This window comes from Rhipicephalus sanguineus, chromosome 2 (genome assembly GCF_013339695.2).
Source record: "Rhipicephalus sanguineus isolate Rsan-2018 chromosome 2, BIME_Rsan_1.4, whole genome shotgun sequence".
Lineage (NCBI taxonomy): Eukaryota > Metazoa > Arthropoda > Arachnida > Ixodida > Ixodidae > Rhipicephalus > Rhipicephalus sanguineus.
In genome coordinates, this window is record NC_051177.1 from 29,463,076 (window position 1) to 29,482,779 (window position 19,704).

Consider the following 19,704-nt stretch of genomic DNA (forward strand, 5'->3'; position numbering starts at 1 on the left):
CCGTCACGCGTATACGTGCGCTTTCATCCATTTAACCGTGTGTTTTAGACTGTCTCTAACTTTATTTTCACATTCGGAAGAGTAATTTAACTTCCATTATTAGCTCACTTCTCTTAAGTGAGCTAATAATGGAAGTTAATAGCTAATAATCTTAAGATTGGACGGTTTCAAGCATTTTATTATTTCAACGTTCGACAGCATTCTTGTTGTTGTTGTTGTTTTTTAAACGTTCTCAAGCCACTAAAAAATTCAGCATCCTCACGAGAGTACCTTCACTCCTCGTCGTACGAAGCGTAGTTTTTGCGTGTCATTGACCACAGCAAGAAAACGGTTCGTTGGTTCTAGGGAGATGACCTTGCCATTCTCTGGAAGCACCCGGAAGTGTTGAAGCAACGTGGCCACGTACAAAAAAACTTCCATAAGGCCCAGCGTCTCACCTGGGCAAGCGCGTCTACCTGTAAGCAGATAATGTGCACATCTTAGTTGCGGAATTTTGCACATGCTTACTGCTAGAAAGAAGTAATATCTGAGGACAGCACTGTTTTCGCATTGAGCAACTTACTGGCGCAAACGTGAACATCCACGCATACAGATGGATACGGAAGCCGCTTCAGCGAGTTTTGCGAGTTATAGTTTATTACTGTAATCTAGCGATTGGTCATATTAGCTACGGTTCATTAAGCCCCAACTAATTGAAAGGGCCTGTCATGAACCGAACAGATGTGGATTTATTGTGCAGGTAATGTCACCCTCTTGGAGGAGTAGATTTTTGCTTCGCAAGCCGAAAACTCTTTTCAAAACACTGTTGGTGTTAGAAGAAACGTCTCATAAATTTCGAATATAGCTCGAAACGCAGTTGGGAAAGTGACTAAGGCGAGATTCAGCGCTGCAAGATGCACAGAAATTGCAAGATTCACCAGTGAACCCCTGAGCAGTAAGCATGTTGACAGGAACCAAATATAGCACTTTATACCTACCTACACTGAAAGGCAGGAAAGCCACTGGCTTCTCAGCGAGCTCCGTGCCATCGGAATTCAGGAATCGTGTCGGGTCGTATTGAAACGGGTTGTACCAATGGGCGGAGTCATTGTGCAGGCTCCAAAAATTGGCTATCACGAAGGTTCCCGCAGAGACGTGGTATCCACAAATTTCGGTGTCACTCATGGTGCTACAAGGCAAACGAATGGCCAAGAGAAAGTTGCTTCTGCAATCTGAAGACCCAAGTAGGTTACAAAATATTTTTTACACAGCTTAACGGCGATGTTGCGCTGAGTGTTTGAAAAGAGCCGGTTAGACATTGTACCCAAAACATGTCGTTAAATCAAACAAAATGATACCTGCTACCTTCCGCCACAAAAATGCGGAATATTTAGCTCTTTTAAGGCAAGTGAATCGCATTATATTTTATTTATTTGTTTACGCGGAGTTTACCATACCTGTCTCTGGATCACTTACATCCGCGAGATTTCAAGCTTCAAAGAAAAGGTGAAGTATTAAATGAAGTCAATTTCGCATGCCACATATTCAATCTAACACAGAACCTGCTAACACTTCAGAGTTGCGACGACGAACGGGCACGCTGTCACATGATATTTAATGTATTCAGATCAGCACATTCTATTTTGCTTATCAGTATATGTATTGAGGGTAAAAAACTAGACGCCTAAAACACAGAAAGAAGGAAGAAGGAGCACAGGGAAAGAGCAGGGAAAGAGTATATGTATATTGCATTCAACAGGGCACCGTTAATAACCACAGATTGTTTTAACGAATCCGTAAGTTAGTTCTTTTGGTATCGGTGCAAGAAACCGCTCACATCCTGTGTATTCCGATGGGCGTCGTTGTCCTCCATCGTAGTGTCTCCAGGACAGACGCCATAGTGAAAGGTAGACTGCGCCTGTCCTCCCATTCGATCGGCTTCTCGCGGCCGATCACGGCGTCAGTCTCACGCTGCACTTGAGCCTGCATGCCGTCCGGGTCACTGGCGGCGACGTACAAGTTCCATAGGATGGAGACCCGCACTGTGTTAGTGGCTGCTCCGTACAGGTTGATTACGTTTCCCTCCAAATGGTCCACTGCAATTAACGCGAAGCATTGGTTGTGTAATTACCAAAGAATCAAAATCTGCTGTCAGTAGTGAGATAGAAAGGCATGTGAAGGTGATATAAACAGTGAGACCGCATCAGCTGCCAGCATAGCTCAAATACTTTTAGGAACTGACGCAACATTAAACAGACACAAATGAAAAATCAGACTAAAAAGCGCCTTCCGACGCTATAGGAACTCCAAAATTGGGAATAATAATCTGAAAGACAAGTTTTTGTTGGAAAACAACACTTCATTCAATGTCTCGTGGGGCTTCGAGAGACAAGATTCTTCATAATCGTTTGCGCACTTAGTCGCTCATACATCTTTAACAGAAGTAAGCGTGTGGTAAATTGGGTCAGTGACAAACATTGACGGTTTCGGATCGCGGGAGAAAAAGGAGCGCACCAATGCACAATGACTGACGGACTGAAATACTTGTTTTTACTGGTTATTCCTTCTGCAGAAGTTGCGGCCCACTTATACAATACCGAACCCACTATCCATGGCTTTCCGTTGACTTACATTTATAACTTTTGATCTCGTTATAACCTTCCTCGAGAAATGAAAAAAAGATTTTTTTACGAATGACCAAGTGAAAAGGCGTAGCCGTCGCCAGGAAATGGCGACAACACTTCCTTTATTTTAGTTAAATTCAATGAAAAATACTAAAATAGGAAGAATCACTCAGTCCTGACCCCACTATGTCACGTCGACAGAACTGCTGGCTCTTCAGAGCAACAGAAATAAAAATTACCTTTTGGTAACTTTTAATCACTACAAATATAGGCCCAGATCGACTATTTATTTACTGACGGATACCTGCGGTTTCGTTAGTGCCCCCAAACAGAAGCGAACCATCAGTACTTGTGTTAGGACACCAAGCGTTCCAGTCATGTATAATCCCTACACAATTCTACTTCCGAAGGTACCGCGTCACTACTACCGAGTAGTAATTTTCGAAATTAATATTCAGCAATTATATTGCCTGTTAAGACTTCAAACAGCAAACAAACAAAAGAGAAGAAAACGTTCAACGTAACGCATAAGTTTTTTTTTACATTGCTTGTTTTGAGAAAACCCAGCATGATGTAATTCTTAAATAATGAAAATAACATACAAAACATTCCTTTTCTCTATAGGTAAGCATAAACAAGTGCCTGCTCTCAGCAAGCGCCACAGCAGTATTGTAATAAGTAGTACGTACTGTTTAAATGCGAGTTAGTTCCCTTGTTTTCTTCAGTTTTCCTCAGGTAACCGTCGATAAAGTCTCTTTCAAAATAACTTTCCATGTTCTTTTCTCGTTTTTTCACTTCCGTCCTGCGACATACACATAAAAAAAGATGGCTGATCCCTCCGTCATAGCAATCGTTATAGCATGAAAGTCAAACGTGTCGTCACATTAGTTGATTGTTTATGGTGCATTGGCATATGAAAGCTTGTACAATGTCTATTGTTGTTTGGCAGATATAGCACCGCTTGATGTGGACGCACCCACGTTGATGCCTAGTGGCCCATCCCCGTACCGACGACTAACGCCATTGATCATGATTTAACCATTGCGGTAGCTGAAGTTGTCACGATATACCTGGACGCGGATATGGTGAATCCCTCGCAAGGATGGCATCAACAAGCACATAGTCAACACTGATACTCGATATGCACTCCTTCAAAGCGTCGTGAAACGCGAAGAGAAACGCGACGAGCGTCGTGTCTTCCCTCTAGCCTGGCCGTTAATTTTCACAGGGTGACCGGGGAACGCGGTGAGACAGCCAGGCGAGCGTCGGAGAGCCGTTTTTCGATATGAATGGATGCTATGAGCGAGGCTAGGGTTAAAGCCGTTACCTCGCGGTGTGTTAAAGCGTTGAACAAATTACACCTCTCCTATTGGAAACGCGCCGAATGGGACGGTCGCAGCAACAGCGCATTGCCGTAGCAAATTGCGGAGGCAACGAAGTTTTCTTTTTTTTTTTTTATACTGGCGGGACACATATCACCGCCCCATTATAAAGGGGACGTTCATAGCATCCATCCATCTATCCAATAGTGAGAGGCGCGTTCATGTAGCCTTCGTTGAGTGTTTGGCGGTAGCTCAGTGGGCTAAACGCCCGCATGCTAATGTCGCGGACCGAGAGGTCGTGGGTTCGACTCCTGTCAATGGAGCTTTTCTGAAAGTTTTTTTTCTTTGCCATCTCATGGTGTTCAATTTGCTGGCGTACTTCCGTGACGGAAATACGTCATGAAAGGCTTGGTGCACCCCGGCATAAAACACTTTCGTGTTAAAAAAAAAATACCACCAGTAATCATTATGCAAATCAGATGGTGTACGTGTCTTTAAGAATGTCAGCTATGCGTTCGCAATTCACCGATTTTTCGTAGTTTACTGAACGGCGTTTCCGATACCAGACGCAGTCCCTCTTTTTTTTCGGTGCTTACACTCGGTACCTTTTCAATACTTATCCAGATGTCGCGAACAGCAGTATCTTATAAAGTGACAAAGTGATTTTGTTCTACTAAGGTAAACGCTAGCCTAAAACTATGAAAATATATATGCTGGCGTTTACGTTAGCAGACAAAGTTCACTTTATCTCAGATCAGGTATCGCACAAGAAGGCGGCCACGCTTTTGAGGTAAGCTCAAGGCAGATTCTGGCTTCATATCTGCCGCTAAGACCTTGTGAATGTTTCCACTCCAGAATTTTTTTTTAAACCTCCTTTGTCACTACTGACACTATACTCTTCGTCCTTCACATTTCACAGCAGCTCACCTGATAGCCTGCTTCATATTCTTGACTACGTCGTTCAAGGTGCCGATCTTCGTGTATGGGATGTAGTTGCACACTGAGCGGACTGTTGGCAGGAAGTCCAGTAGCGACAGAACACTTGCGTAGCGCATAAATGTGCTCACTAATCCCTCGATATAGTGACACCTGGGGTCATCGAGCTCGTATCGCTGCCCGAACACCAAAGCAGAAATGTTGTTGCACACGCTGGCAGCCAGCTTCTTAGCGACCACCATAGGTTGTCCCTCGGCGGATGCGAGGAGATTCACAAAGCATTTTATTTCTTCCTGTCAGAAATAACCGTAATGACTGAAACGTCAAGCGATGCAAACTTCAGCAATACAACACTAGAGGCTCTCGTTTAATCTGTCTAACGTAGAAAGGGTCTACACAACACTAATTCGTTCTCTCTTTTACCACTAACAGAATAACAACCTAAATTAGGTTACATTCGCTTGTTGCAAAGTGTCTAATCATGCTGTTTAAATCATGCTGTTTAAATCAACGCGAGAAAAAGGAATCCATGGACACTTATTTCTTCTAAGGCGATTTGCCAGAGGAGCTGCTAAACACCATGGCAAACGGTACCAAAGCACTTCTTCGGAATCCCTCGAGGGAGAAGAAGGCTCATCAAAGAGAAATTTATCTTCCACTCTTTTCTAGCACAAATACGAGGAAATCAATACGGATTTCTCAGAAAGGAAAGTTGCTCAGTCGATGAGAATTATGCGTCGTTATCGCGTCACTACTGCCTACCGCTGTTAGGCGAACGCACGATAGTCTTAAAACTGCGCCCTGCACCTCTGTATTGAGAAGGAGGTCCGCATAAGTCGACAGGTCAAGCTGCTATTGCATATCCTCGGGTTCGGCCACATTTTCTGCCGACTGAGGACAAAGCGCACTGGCACCGAAAATGCCGACCAACGTACCCCTAAGAACATCACTCTAAAAAAAAGTGGTCACTTACTTGAATGTGTGCTTCCATAGATTTCTTAGCGAATCCCAGGTTTCTTAAAGCATGAAAGCAGTATCTCCGGTTTACTTGCCATGGTTCTCCATTTAGTGACGTAATGCCTGTTTCAATGAAAGACAACGATAAGCGAGCGCTTTATTGAAAATGCGAAGTAGAATTCCGCAAAATGATGAGCAGCAGCGGCAGTTGCAGAAAGCGAAAGAGTTAGGAGGCGAGTGCTACAGCACGAAACATTTCTAACCTTTTACTCCCAGACAAGACATGATGAAATTGTTAGGCCGATAAAGCACGTCCGGGTTATTGAGTCCCGCTCTGATAGAGTCGAGATCATTCAGCACCACGACTTCCCTACATCCGAGTCGAAGCCTGCGAATACCACATAGCTGTTCACACAACGACACTGAGCCAATGCAACCACAATGAGTAAGCACATAGTGTCTATACACTTGAGAACAAAGCAACCTGGCAATACAAAAGCAGTATTTCGCAGAGCGTGTTGCACCGCCGAGACCTGAATCGCATCCATGTCACGTTCCCTCATGCGTCCACATACGCATGTGCATACGTCTTCTGTGGCTACGTGACTGTTCCTGTTACGACGCACAGTGACAGATACTGAAGGCAGCGCATATTTGCAACGCGGCTTGAGCTTGTAGCTGGGGCACCTTCTCGGCCCGCGGCAAAGCAGCGTTTGTGCGATGCGCAACACAAGATCGCTGTTGGTGTTTATGCGGACTACTTATCTTACCAAAAATTTATGAATGGCTCTTTTGTTTATATATGTGTGTTTGTGACTGTACGCATTATATGTGTGCGTACGTGATCATTGTATATATCATAGTCATCACCCGACACCTGGAGTAGAAAGCCAGGCAATAAACCAGGCTAACATATCTGGGAATATCATTAAAGATTGCTATCTATCTATCTATCTATCTATCTATCTATCTATCTATCTATCTATCTATCTATCTATCTATCTATCTATCTATCTATCTATCTATCTATCTATCTATCTATCTATCTATCTATCTATCTATCTATCTATCTATCTATCTATTCTATAGTTCTCGTTCAAGTTAACAGCTATATTAAATAAATATGATAACGGAGCATAACTTGACTTAAGAACCTATTAACTGTCAAGACAGTTAAAGAAGTTTAGTTGATTAAGCTCACTGAAAGATACTGAGCAGCTGGAACCGTTGCAGTAGCTGGCGGAGCAGATCTCAACCGTGAACTTAGAGGTCCGCTTCGGCAGCGCGCACAGCACGAAGTTAACCCAAGGAATACAGCAGGGCACACTAAAGTATTAGAATTGTCTCGAGAATTTTTTTTTGGCATTCATTATGTTTATTCTCTTGATCTCGGACTTCACAAGGTCGCCGTCACTCTATGGGGTAGTTCGCGTTCTGTCAACTTCGAAGCAAACTTTTAGCCATAGGATCAAGGTTCGTGCCTCATTCGAGCCTTCATTCTTCGTGCACCTACCTTATAATGGGACCATACTTCTCACTCAGTTCCTTGAATGCCTCGTGGTATAGCTTCCGTATGAAAGGCAAGTAGCCAAGCATCGGGAGCCCTCTTGGGCCTGGCGGTAGTTTCTTTTCTTGTTTCCTGCTTGTCACTATGAAGAGCCGCAACACCGACGACGTAAAGCAAAAGACCGCCAAGCAAGCTGTGACCAGTAGCCAGCAGTTTTCCCCCATAGCAGCCTGAAAGAAATTTTAATAAACATCATGTCGACCGGGTGGTTATGGGAGCCCGAATGCTAACCCGAAGGTTGTGGGATCGAATCCCGTCCACGGCGGCTGCATTTTCGATTGAGGCGAAAATGTTTCAGGCCCGTGTACTTAGATTTAGGTGCACGGTAAAGAACCCCAGGTGGTCGAAATTTCCGAGTCCTCCACTACGGCGTCTCTCATAAACATATCGTGGTTTTAGGACGCTAAACCCCAGATATTATTAATAAAAATCATGTCCAAATAAGTTGTATGTGGTTGTGTGAGGTTCCACTCATTGCTACGTTACGGCATGGACAACCTACCGGCAGTTACACGTTCTTTTGCGCGTTAGCGCATAGCCATTACGCTCCTACATCGATCCACTAAGCCCCTATATCTTTTGTTTACACGAAATGGCATTTTTCTTACTGGGCTCCCCGTAACACAACTTTGTTTTTTCTTCTTCCGCTAAGAGAATACCAACCGTTGCATTGTGTTGTTGCAAAGTGTCCAAATATCGCAATCACGCTGTTTAAAATCAATATGTTTCTGAAAGGTACAGGCCCGCCATGACAGGACTATTTCCTGGTGCTTGGCAGTGCCTTTCGCTCAAACGCAAGTATTTCCCTACAATTCGTTCATATGCTTGTCGTAATAAATTTGCAAGTATTGCTTTTGTTCGGGGTAGTCAGTACTTTTGGCCGTAATCAGCAACACGTATCGGTGCTTTATTCGGCGATATCTTTCATTTGCTCTGCACATATGATGAACCTCGCTGCGAGGGAGAGGGAGATAATTTATTGGAAGGCAGAGAGGTCGGCCTGCGCTAGTGCGCTCAACCTCGTTGCATTCTTGCCGAAAACTCTGCAGTTAGCACGTGTAGCATTGCCATCAACCGCGCGCATGTGCAACGCATGGCTTACAGTCGTCATAAAGACCTTCTTCTTTTACAAGTATCTTGATTGCTGCCTTCACTGCGACCCCGTATCTCTACCGAAACATTTCCTTGCTTAACAAATAAATCTCGTTGCAAGTGATCGCCAAGGGTCCCATCATTAGCAAGGTGAAAACACTTACTGATTTAAGTGTGACAAGAAAGCGTGTTTCCCGCGCTTCGTGCATTGTATAAGCAAATATGAACGTATATTAATTTTGACCAATGTAGCAGGCGTTTCTGTAACCGGTAAAGTAACTTAAAGAAGACACCATGAAGGATCGGTCATTGTGTAAATTCTCATACAACCGGCGAGCTCCAAACACAATGAAAGCAGCTACAAATTCTTCCAAGGGAGTACGAGGTACTTATATTTGATGACACGTAAATGGAGATCAACAGTGAAAAGGAAAGGTAACCAGAATATACTTCGCTTTGCATGTAACGTTCAGGGGAACGCAAGAAGTTTGGAAGCGGGACTGAATAGAAAAACTTTCTTTAGGTCATTCGGGTCGTGAACTAGAACGTAACGAGCCGCTCCCACGTGGGGACAGATAGACCTAGCCTATCCGCCACGTTGCGGGCCCGTTGGACTGCCCATAGTTGTGCTTCCAAATCCGGACTGCGTATCGCAGCATCCCACTTGGACGACGTAACCCCGTAACGCGGGGAACCGCCAGAGCATGCATGGTCTAAGCTGGCAAATGTCTAAGCAAAGCGCGCTAGTGTTTGACGTCTGAATTTTGGGATAGATCCTGCGCAAGAGTGCGGGGCTAGGGTATGCCGCGACCTGCAAGAGTCTTGGTGTCAATGCCTGCAGGCCTGTTCAGTTTACTGTGCGGTTGGGATAGGCTACATAAAATTTGTGCAGGAGCCATCGAAGATGATTTTCGATGCTTTCTGCGCAAGTTGTCCTGATTGTGCGGAATGCATCGAAAGGTTGGGCTGATCTCGAATATTAGGGCTAATATATCTGAGGGACAGGCCCATAGCCAGCAGGCCCGTAGCCTTGGCTACGGGCCTGCTGAGAGACCAAGTCGCCGGCGCTGTTCTTGCGCGTCTGGGCGCCTTGTAGCAGGCCCGGAAACTGAGCAGCAGTTTCGGTTTCAAGGAATTGTGCGCTCGTAGCGGTTGCCGGGCATCCTAAGATCTGCTTGAACGAAGTGAGGTTCATATGGATGTTCGCATTTATTGTGTTTCACGAGTTTTTACAAATAAATCATTTTGATTGAACGGTAAAGAACTCTTCTTTTGTTTGTTTGTCTTTTAGATGCGAAAGCATCTTATGCTCGGGGCAGTGTACGTTCTGCGGCGTCCGCCCCCATACTGCGTATGCGCCAACTCTCCCCCCTCTCCTCGCGTTAGCGCGAGGAGATGGGAGGAGGTGGCGTGAGTGCTGCCTCCACTTCGTTTCTCCTCTCCCGTTTCTCTCTCTCAGTCACAGCTGTGCGCTCGTAATAATGCGGCGCGCGCTCGCTCCCGTTGCACCCTCCTTCGCAACAGCGATATGGACGATCGCGAAGCTGAACGTAAACGGCAACGCCGGCAATCGAATCTCGAAGCTGCGAGGCTGCGAAAGCGCGCGTTCGCTGTGCTTCCGTCATTCTCTCTCAGTGCAACAGTGTGCGAAACGCCATGAACAACGTCAACGTCGGCGCTAGTTGCAGCGGCAGCGCGCCACCGCCGCGGAGCAGAGAAAGGCTCAGGAAGCCGAACGTAAACGTGAGCGTCGGCAAGCGGTAATTCAAACGCCTCGACAACCACCGTCTCATAAGTCGCATAAGAGAAACGGGAACTCGATGCGCACACCCCGCGATGCTTTCGCATCCCACCATGGTTGCCCGTAGGGGGGATGATGTGTTTTTATTCCTTATTTTCTGAATTCGAGCGAAGCGTGGGAACTGGTTGACTGGTATTCGTAGCGCTTGCCTCCGCTCACCCTTGCCACTCGCTCAGCGATACCACGAGTTGGATCGAGCTAGGTTATCTCGCTCGGTTGACGTACCAAGTATGAATACGGGAAAGATAAGACTTTTGATGTGGTGTGCAGCGAACGGAAGCCGCGGTAGGCCACGTCGAGCACGTCAGCCGTGCATTAGACCAAGATGGCTAAATCGGGGCATCACATGTTTTTCGCGACTCTCTGTTGTGTCAACCCAGGAATTTCCAGTTCCGCGAAGGCTTTTCAGGTTTCCTAGCGACAACTGGTGAGTACAAGTATTTGGGTCCATTATTTGAACAGGTGTTCATTTTGCATGAGTACATGAGTAAATCCAGTTCTCTTCAAGGCTAACTGGACTGACATAAGCGCAGTGTCGCGTCGCTAGACTGATTCCTCATGACGACAGCCTACCTGCTGCCGGCAAAATACGTTTAATGAAAGGCTTAAATGCGTGTTGGTTCAGCGACACAGTTTGTTTATCTATTACTTTTGCCGTGTAGTTCTAATTATTTGAAGCAATTATAGGCTCCTTCTTGCGCATGGAAATGAATGTAGCCAGTTTGAAACTTTGTGGGCCTTTACTTCTAATACCGTCACTGAAATGGACTCACTGATGCTTTGAAAAATTGTTTAACAGGGAATGTCGCTGGAGTCAACGTTTCGACAAGTGGTCTTTTCTTCGTCAAAGCAGTGCCTGACGGAAACAAGTCAATTTACTGAAACATTATCTCCAGCGGTATTCCCTTTTAAACGATTTCTCATGGCTTCACGCCTCCATCTTCCCCTGAACTTCTGTCTTGTTTGGTAGTCAACTTCTGTAAGAAAAATATGTTCGCCGTCATGACAGACGTCATTGAGTCAAGTATGACATGGCCTGCTCGTGATTGTTAATAATTTACGCGTTGGTTCGGATATTCTGGGTTCAATGTTTGCTCATTGTAGACGTATTTAAGTTGTGAATTAAAGCTGCTTTTGCAGATTGAGACTGTCACACTACGTGTATGCCTCTGTTTTTTACTACGAAACGTGTGATTAAAAAACAAGATTGAATATTTACTAGTGTTGATCAAGTTTGTATTATTGAGAAATCGGTCAGCTTTAGTTTCTCCACTTCACAACATACGAAGAAAATTAAAAAATGTCTAACTAAATTTGACGAATGGCCGCGTCGCCCGAGCGGCCAGCGGGCATGCAAGAACGAACACATTTCGCTTGCATGCATTGTGGGAAAGGAGAGCTTTCGCGGCAACCCTCCTCCGCTCATTTTCACGCCCTTTCCCTCTATTTGACGACGTCACGAATGACGTCATGAAAGGAATATTTTGTTTGTGAATTATTTCTAGTTGGATACCCGGCAGCCGCCAGTGGTGGAAGCGGCACTGCCGCAGCGTATCAGCATGCGAGAGGTATAGGGAGTTGACCCCTATAAAGAAAACCCAAAGGTGTTGATACATACATACAATGAGACCAGCTATCTGAAGCCTCTTGGAAAAAAATCACACCATCTCGCGCTAAAGGGGACCATGAGGCGATGCGAAGCAGCGTTTCGGCATGTAGAGCCTGCGTTTCAGAGGGGGAGTGGACAGGGGAAGGAGAGAGGGGGGGAGAGAGAGAAAGGGGAGAGGGGAGATATGGATAGGGGAGAGGGAGTATGGAGAGGGAGAGGAGGTGTGTGGAGATGGCTTGCGCATGCGCAGTAAGGGTGGTCACGCCGCACACCACCACCACCGGATTGAACTCCGCTATAATATGCTTCACATCTAAAACGCCATGCCGGAGCGCGCCGCACAGTCACAGCGAAAGCTGGAAGAGCAGCCTTTCTAGAACCCGTTCCTGGAGAAACTAATACAAGTACACATGCATGGTATCCACTGCGCCACAAATCATTTTTGTGAAGTTGGGAAGCACCCACTATGTCATCATTCGTGTTTCTGCGGTTCTACTATGCTTTACATATGTTTGCGCGTGTGTTTATATGTTTGGTGCATGTATATATACACAGGCAAATTTAAAAATTTTCGGGGGAAAAGGGGTTTTAACTACCCCCCCACCCCCACCCGCTTACGCCAGTGACTTTTGTGGACCCGGTATTTGCGCACAGGGCCCGGTTAATATGGGTGGCGGACATCTGCTGCAGGCGTATGAGCTGAGAACTGCGGTCGCTGTTCTCTATAAGTTTGACACCAAGTATAAGTAATGATTGATGTATGACCACATCTTCCACACGAGCACTGTGGGGAAGGTAGGTTACCCACTTCCATAAGTACTACCTTTAGGAAGGAAAACGGGAGAGAGGAAAGACAGGGATGTTAACCAGTTTGGCATAACCGGTATGCTACCCTGCACAGGGGGAAGGGATGGGGGAGATTGAAAGAAGAGTAAAGAGAGATAGAAATAGAGGGGAACACACAGGCACACACATAACTTCACAGCGCAGAGCGGCAGTGTTGTGCGGTATGCGGCATCATTACGAGTCTACAGCCGTTCGTGTAAGTCTGTTGTCCTTAGGAATTTGAGCAATGCCTTGGTTGCTTGAATTCTCGATTACTTTTCAGGATGACATTGGAGAATTGTTTCTAGTGCCATCGTTCTTGTGAAGACGAGCGAGAGCGAATATGAGGGATCGTCTCTGCGTAGCGTAGCGAGGACAGTCGCGGAAGATATGCTGCAAGGTCTCCTCGGTGCCGCAGGCGTCGCAAAGAGCGTTGTCGGCCATCCCTATTCGAAACGAATACGACTTCGTGAAAGCCACTCTTAGCCATAAGCGGCATAGCAGAGTGGCCTCTCTTCGGCGGAGTCCAGATGGTAGTTGAAGTCACCACAACTCGTTTAGGTGGTGTTGCCGATAGTTTTGGCTTCTTGAGGTATTCACTGTTGAGTGCGAAATGAAATATTCTTTGCGATCCTTTGAAGCATGGCAGCAGCATCAGACCTTGAAAGGGGTATAGCCTCTTCCTTGTCGCCTTGCAAAGCTGACCGAGCAGCATTATCGGCATGTTCGTTGCCAAGCACGCCGCAGTGACTTGGCAACCATTGAAATGTCACTTGATGTCCCTTATCGAATGACCTATGAATGAGGTGTCTTATCTCGAATACCAGTTGTTCCTATGGTCCACGCCGCAGGGCTGACAAGAGAGATTGCAGGGCTGCTTCGGAGTCGCTAAAAATTGACCATCGCTGCGGTTGTTCGCGATTGATAACACAAAGTGCAGCGCGAAGAGCTGTGAGTTCTGCAGCCGTTGATGTTATTGGGTGGTCGGTCTTAAAGCTAACAGTTACACCTTTCGCGGGGACGACAACTACTGCTCCGGACGAATCACGGATGGTCGTTGAGCCGTCGGTGTAAATATGTATGTGGTCGGTGTATTTCTCGTGCAGTAGAAGCAGATATAGCTGTTTCAGGACAGGCGATGACAAATCAGATTTTTTCTTGATTCCTGGTACACTGAGGTGCACTGCAGGACGAACCAAACACCAAGGTGGAATCGATGGTTTGGATGCGGGGCTGAAGTCTGACGGTAGGTTGGCGGAGGAGCTCGAGATTGTTGCGCAGTATGATGCTAGCGGTCTTTCTGAGGGCAGTGTTGCCAGGTGGTGGTTAGGAGCTCGAGCAAAATGCCTGATGTGAGCTCTCAGGGCTTTTAACTAGTGATGCAGAACTATCGATGGTACTATCGATACTATCGATAGCTGGGTCACTATCGAACTATCGATGGTGAAAAATACTATCGATAGCGCTATCGATAGTAAAAAATTTCAATGATACTATCGATAATATAAAATCAACAGCGCCGACTCACTGCAGAATAAACTTGGTTTTCCGCGCGCGTGGTACATAGTGGAGCCAGAGGAGCAGGCTGAAGGGCAAGAAAGTTGACATGCTTGTGTTCTTCACCAGAGTGCTTTGCTGACACATGATCATAAAGTCAAACTGTTCTGCTGTAGCGGAAAGGAAGCCTTTACATATGGTAGGACTGCGCGGCTTCAAATTGATATTGCATTTTATGATTTCAAAGTAAAAAAAATACCAAGTTAATTGTAAGGTGTAACTGGTTGCTTTTGGATACGAATTTATTGATGGACATATTCCGCCATTTTGACTGCGGAAATAATTAATTTATCTGCCAAAAATTGTTCATAAATTAAGCGAAGCTGGTAGTAGGCTATCGCAAATATTTTGGCAATATGGCCGGCCAGCAACCGCATCACGTATTGTCACGTGGTTGTGACGGTGAAGAATGCTGCAGCAAGACTAGGAAATACGGAGGTCTCTATTTGGGCGAACTTGTGTCCAGAAAATCAAAACTCAAAATACAAACGATACATGCTGCGCACTGATAGGGGCGGGAGCAGTCATCAGCCATTGAGTAATCGGATCATCGGTGGAACGCGTCGTTCTTTATACATCAGTCATCAAACCTTCCAGTGTTATCGCTGGTGCTCGCGTAAGCTCTCGAATAAACTTGACTATTCGCGTCTGGCGCGTAATCTTAACAAATGATCTCAAACAATTGTGAACCTTCTCAAACATTACGGCGCGGTCTGTGTCAAACGTTACTAACAGTCTTTGTGGGTGAAACCCGAATACGTCAAAACAAAGCAATAAACACGCGTGACAGTAATATAGTAATATCGCTATAGTAATATTAACGACGGTACTACCAATTGCACTATCGATAGTTTGTCGATAGTAGCACTATCGATAGTCTGTTTACACTATCGATAGTTTCAAAAAAACTATCGATACTATCGATCGTCAATTTACTGATAGTTCTGCATCACTACTTTTAACGCAATGTGCGTTTCTATCGGTCGATCCTTGGCGATGGCAATAGTCGCCTCTGTTGGCGCACATTTGGGCAGACCTAGGCAAACTCTGAATGCCTGAGCTTGTGCAGCCTGTAGAACGCGAAGATTTGTCTTGCAGGTGTTGGCTAGGTCATGTCAGTCGATGCAATGTTGGAATTATACAGAGCACTCTTTCTTGGGTTTCTGAGATATAGTCTGCCTGTACTAACTATCTTTTGGTGTTCAAACGGGCCACCCATCTGATTCAGCGGAGAAAATTTACTTAGCATTTCTGCAAGTGAAAAGAATATTTGCTTGATTCTTTTCGGCCGATATATATAAATCACGCGACAGTGTTTCTACTACCAATTAAAAAAAGGCGCGTCATAAACCTGGGAAATCGAACCATCTATGCTACCGCAACTGTAACGTTTCATCGGCTAGTACAAACTTTCCGCTGCTTCCGTTTCCCCCGCCCGTAATAATAATATAGCAAACACACATCGTAAACAATAAGAGGAAAGAAGGTTTGCTGTATCTTCACAAAAGCCGTACGCAAACTATTTACATATTCAGTGCTATCTCTGCGGTTCTTGTGTCGTGTTTCTCTTTCTTTATCCTGTGTGTGCATGGTTGCTGACCTGATATCTGCAAGCGCTGGAGCTTATCAAGTAGGCTACCATTGTCAGTTGTACCACTCCGGTTGCAATGTAGTAAAAGTAGAGCACATGGGCAGTGGTTCACTCACCAATGCCGTAGAACTTTGCAGTGGAGCGAACGATATTCAATAGGCCATGCTGGAGCTGCCACACTTTAACGAGCTTGCCGTCAGGCAAAACTCACATTTATTTATATACAATCAATCTCCTGTCAATCTCCTTTCGGCTCGTGGGAATGTTGATACCTTGGTGGCGTTTTGCCTCCTCAGTCTCCTCTGGCGTGGTTCACATCAGGCGTTGAACTGAAGGACGTGTATAGGGTCGCGTCTTCTTCTTTCTTTTTTGAGTTCGCGATTCGAAAGTTGTCACTGCTCATCATTTCGCAGAAGGCCGATTCTATAGACGATGTTACATTGGGAGCATGTACGCAGCCTTCTTGGGCTGTTAAACAAATGTTTTTCTATTGTTTGTATGTCGTGACGTAAAATTAACACGGTTAAGAAACGTCAATGCACCAACCCGACCGTTTTCATGCGCATGCGCAATCTGTAGCACTGCTTACTTGTTAAATGATAGAAAACGACAAGGTTAGCGGTCCAGCATGGTGACACCGAAAATAGGCGACAGAAATTAAACTGATCTGCACCTGGTCAGAAGTTCAAGATGTCTGCCGAGCTTGTAAAAACAAATTGCTCTTAATTGAACTGCCAAATGCTGGTTTGCGGGTTCTGTTGGCAAGAGGAAATATCACTGCAAACTTCCACACTTCGTTATGCACATTTCAATAATTTGCGGAGGTACTTCACTGCTTGGCCTGATTATATGTTATAAAACTATAGTTTCAATGTTTCTCGCATTAAATTAGATCTCAAGGTGAATGTACCATGTAAGGTGCATAGCTCGGCGAATGATACCTACACTGTTGGCAGCCACATCTTCACCGTGTTTTTCTTTACTATCACGACGTGCTCATCATTATGGTAATGTGCTCATATAAAAAAATAAAAATGAAAACGTGAGCTCTACGCCATCATTTCCGTTCGCCTTCACCTCCACTGCTTGGTACATCCGGCGGCACTAAAAATTCGGAATTCACGGGGGTGTCGACCACTGTTGTCTAACATGTGGAAAATTATGTAATGAAGCGACGAGCAAAAAAAGTTAACGCGGTAAACATCGCCAAAGCCACGTGAAATCAAGTTAACCTTAAAGAACTTCGTCTGCTGCTGATATAGCAATAATATGATCGTTTCTACCTACATTTAGCATTTCTGTGTCACGTTTTCTTGATCGACCTTTTTTTATACGACGCTGTTTTCAGCGCACCTCTGCGTGCACCTCGAAAATCATCTTTTAACATCGGAGCTGCCACCATTTCGTGCGCAAAAACTCGGGTGTGTGTGTGCCACAGGAATAATTAATAATAATAATATCTGGGGTTTAAAGATCAATTGTGGGCCATCCAGCAAGACCGTGAGTCGGCGAGGAGACAGGGTCTCCGGTCCTTCTCGGGGGCGGCCTAGGCCACGAATTTGCCGCAGTTGTTAATAAAGTTGCTACCGCCACCACGTCCCAAAACCACGATATGATTATAAGAGACGCCGTAGTGGAGGGCTCCGGAAATTTCGACCACCTGGGGTTCGTTAACGTGCACCTAAATCTAAGTACACGGGCCTCAAAAATTTTCGCCTCCATCGAAAATGCAGCCGCCGCGGCCGGGATTCGATCCCGCGACCTTCGGGTCAGCAGTCGAGCGCCATAACCACTAGACCGCCGTGGCCGGGCTGCCACAGGAACTGGGCAAGCCCCACTGCCGAGCGCAGCAGGTGCGAGGGAAAGCGAGGACATTGCAGGGAGAGGGCGGAGCGAAGGAGAGTGATTGACAGCAGTGCGGAAGGAGCCTGGCGCGGCAGGGAGTAAAAACGAGGAATGCTGAGGCAATAAGCCGGGAAGGAGGAGGGAGGCGAGCGCTGAGCGAAAACTCTGCTCGGAAAAGTGAAGAGCAGAAAGAGAAGGAGAGGGGAGTGAAGAAATAAATAAAGCGAAATAAAGTTTCTTGGTGTGACAGGATTCGAACCTGGGTACCCACGGTCCGAAGGCGAGCCTTGTAACCACTCGGTTATCCAGGCACGGTAGGTAGCAGAACAAGCACATGTATGGGAACCACATGATTGCGTTGCTATGGGCGGGTTAACGAGAAAAAGAAAGAGAGAAAGAAAGCATAGCATGGTCATTTATAATGTAATATAGCGAGGGGGTGTGAAACGGAAGTGATGGTGAGGAGGAGGGAGAGGGGGAGGGCGGTGCCACCAGCTCAGCTGTTTCCACAGTCTTCGCACCGCTAGAGCGTACCTGCCCCTATTTTTTAAGGTAAAAAATCGAGCCGCAAAGCAACATTTAGTCAGTAATAAATTCCTGTTCGGGTCACAATTTTTTCTGATTCACTCTCTCACGCACTGAGAGAACTGGAATAAAATTTAGCGATATTCGTGGAATTTAATATTCCCGACTTCTCAAGAACTGGTCCTTACAGACTATTTCCCCAGAGCTCCATATGTTGATAAAATTCTACAAGCTGATTTTCCGGCTGTTTCTCCTCCGCAACCGTTATCATTGCATGTACGCTAAAAACAAGCGATGTTCGGAAAAAGCAGCTACCTCCAAACCGCGACCATCAGAAGTGCTTATTGTGAATAGTGAAACCTTTTTTCTCTGTATGCCATAAAGTACAGGCAAATTTAGAATTGCATTGTCTTCCTGCTCGCTTCGCCAAATCTATGAGCGTGCGATGTCTGGGTACATCACTTTAAGCCTGCAGGAAGCGCAAGCGTCGCAATTCAGTAGCTTACGCCGTCGACATCCCCATGTTGATTTCTAGAACACAACAACCGACGGAGGTTATTTAATAGTGGGAAGCTTGCCACAGGCGACGTATTCAAATTAAATTTCGCGTGGAGGAAATCAATGTGTTTTCGCCGGGCTCCACTGAAATATTGTCTTTGGAAAGAATAAAGACATCTGCGAATTGCAGCAGCGTACTTCATTTATCAATAAAAATGATGAAATCACATTTAGACAAGCAATTCTTACTCAAAATTTGACACCAAACAATGCAACCTGGGTGAGGGAAATACTTTACCCTATATAATTATTACGACAAACACGATTGGCAAATAACGATTGTTTTGCGAACACGAAATTTGTGCGCCTAAGATTACGTTACTGTCGTGTTGGTTTCAAACTTACTTATTTTCTGCTTGTCGTTGTTGTTGTTGTTATTATTATTATTATTGCCTGGACACTTCCATATTTCCTAGAATGTGGAAAACTGCTCGTGTTTTCCAAGTATTTAAGTCGGGCTCTAAAACAGATGTTTGCAATTATCGCCCCATTTCTCTAATATGTGCCACATAAAAGACCTTCGGGCTGGCTCTTCACAACATATTGTCTTTTGGTGTGAAAAATTCATTGATTCCTAATAAACATGGTTTGCTCGTTGGCCGCTCAACTACCAAAAATCTTGTTAATTTCATGGCGCAGATCTCCACACCTATTTCTCAGAGAGGACAGGTTGACGTAATCTACTGTGACCTGAGTAAGGCTTTTGACGTAGTCAGCCACACACTGATTATGGTTAAACTTGCACACTTCGATGTTGACTTGTCGGTTGTGAATCTCCTGCACAGCTATCATCTCAATAGATCTTGTTATGTTCCCGTGAATGGCCAAACGTCTTCTTTCTTTAAAGTGACTGGTGGCGTCCGTCAGGCGTTGGTATTAGGCCCACTCCTATTTTTGTTTACGTTAATAATGTTTG

The 19,704-nt window shown here is 45.4% G+C and overlaps 1 protein-coding gene across 1 annotated transcript; it reads right to left on the bottom strand.

The window, feature by feature from the left end:
- Positions 1-258: 258 nt before the first annotated feature.
- On the bottom strand, positions 259-7,549 carry LOC119381515 (cytochrome P450 18a1-like). Its single transcript, XM_049412802.1, has 8 exons — positions 7,332-7,549; positions 6,082-6,206; positions 5,835-5,941; positions 4,853-5,154; positions 3,293-3,405; positions 1,817-2,075; positions 974-1,168; positions 259-451 (listed from the first exon to the last, which is right to left on the bottom strand). Exons 1-8 carry the CDS (start codon positions 7,547-7,549, stop codon positions 259-261), a joined length of 1,512 nt encoding a protein of 503 aa, XP_049268759.1.
- Positions 7,550-19,704: the final 12,155 nt, after the last annotated feature.

Excerpts from the sequence above, each read along its gene's own strand:
- LOC119381515 (XM_049412802.1), bottom strand. The coding sequence starts at position 7,549 with ATGGGGGAAAACTGCTGGCTACTGGTCACAGCTTGCTTGGCGGTCTTT. Across the intron at positions 1,169-1,816 it reads CCCATCGGAATACACAGGAT|CACCATGAGTGACACCGAAA; the intron begins GTGAGCGGTTTC and ends TTTGCCTTGTAG. Across the intron at positions 452-973 it reads CTGCCTTTCAGTGTAGGTAG|ACGCGCTTGCCCAGGTGAGA; the intron begins GTATAAAGTGCT and ends GCTTACAGGTAG.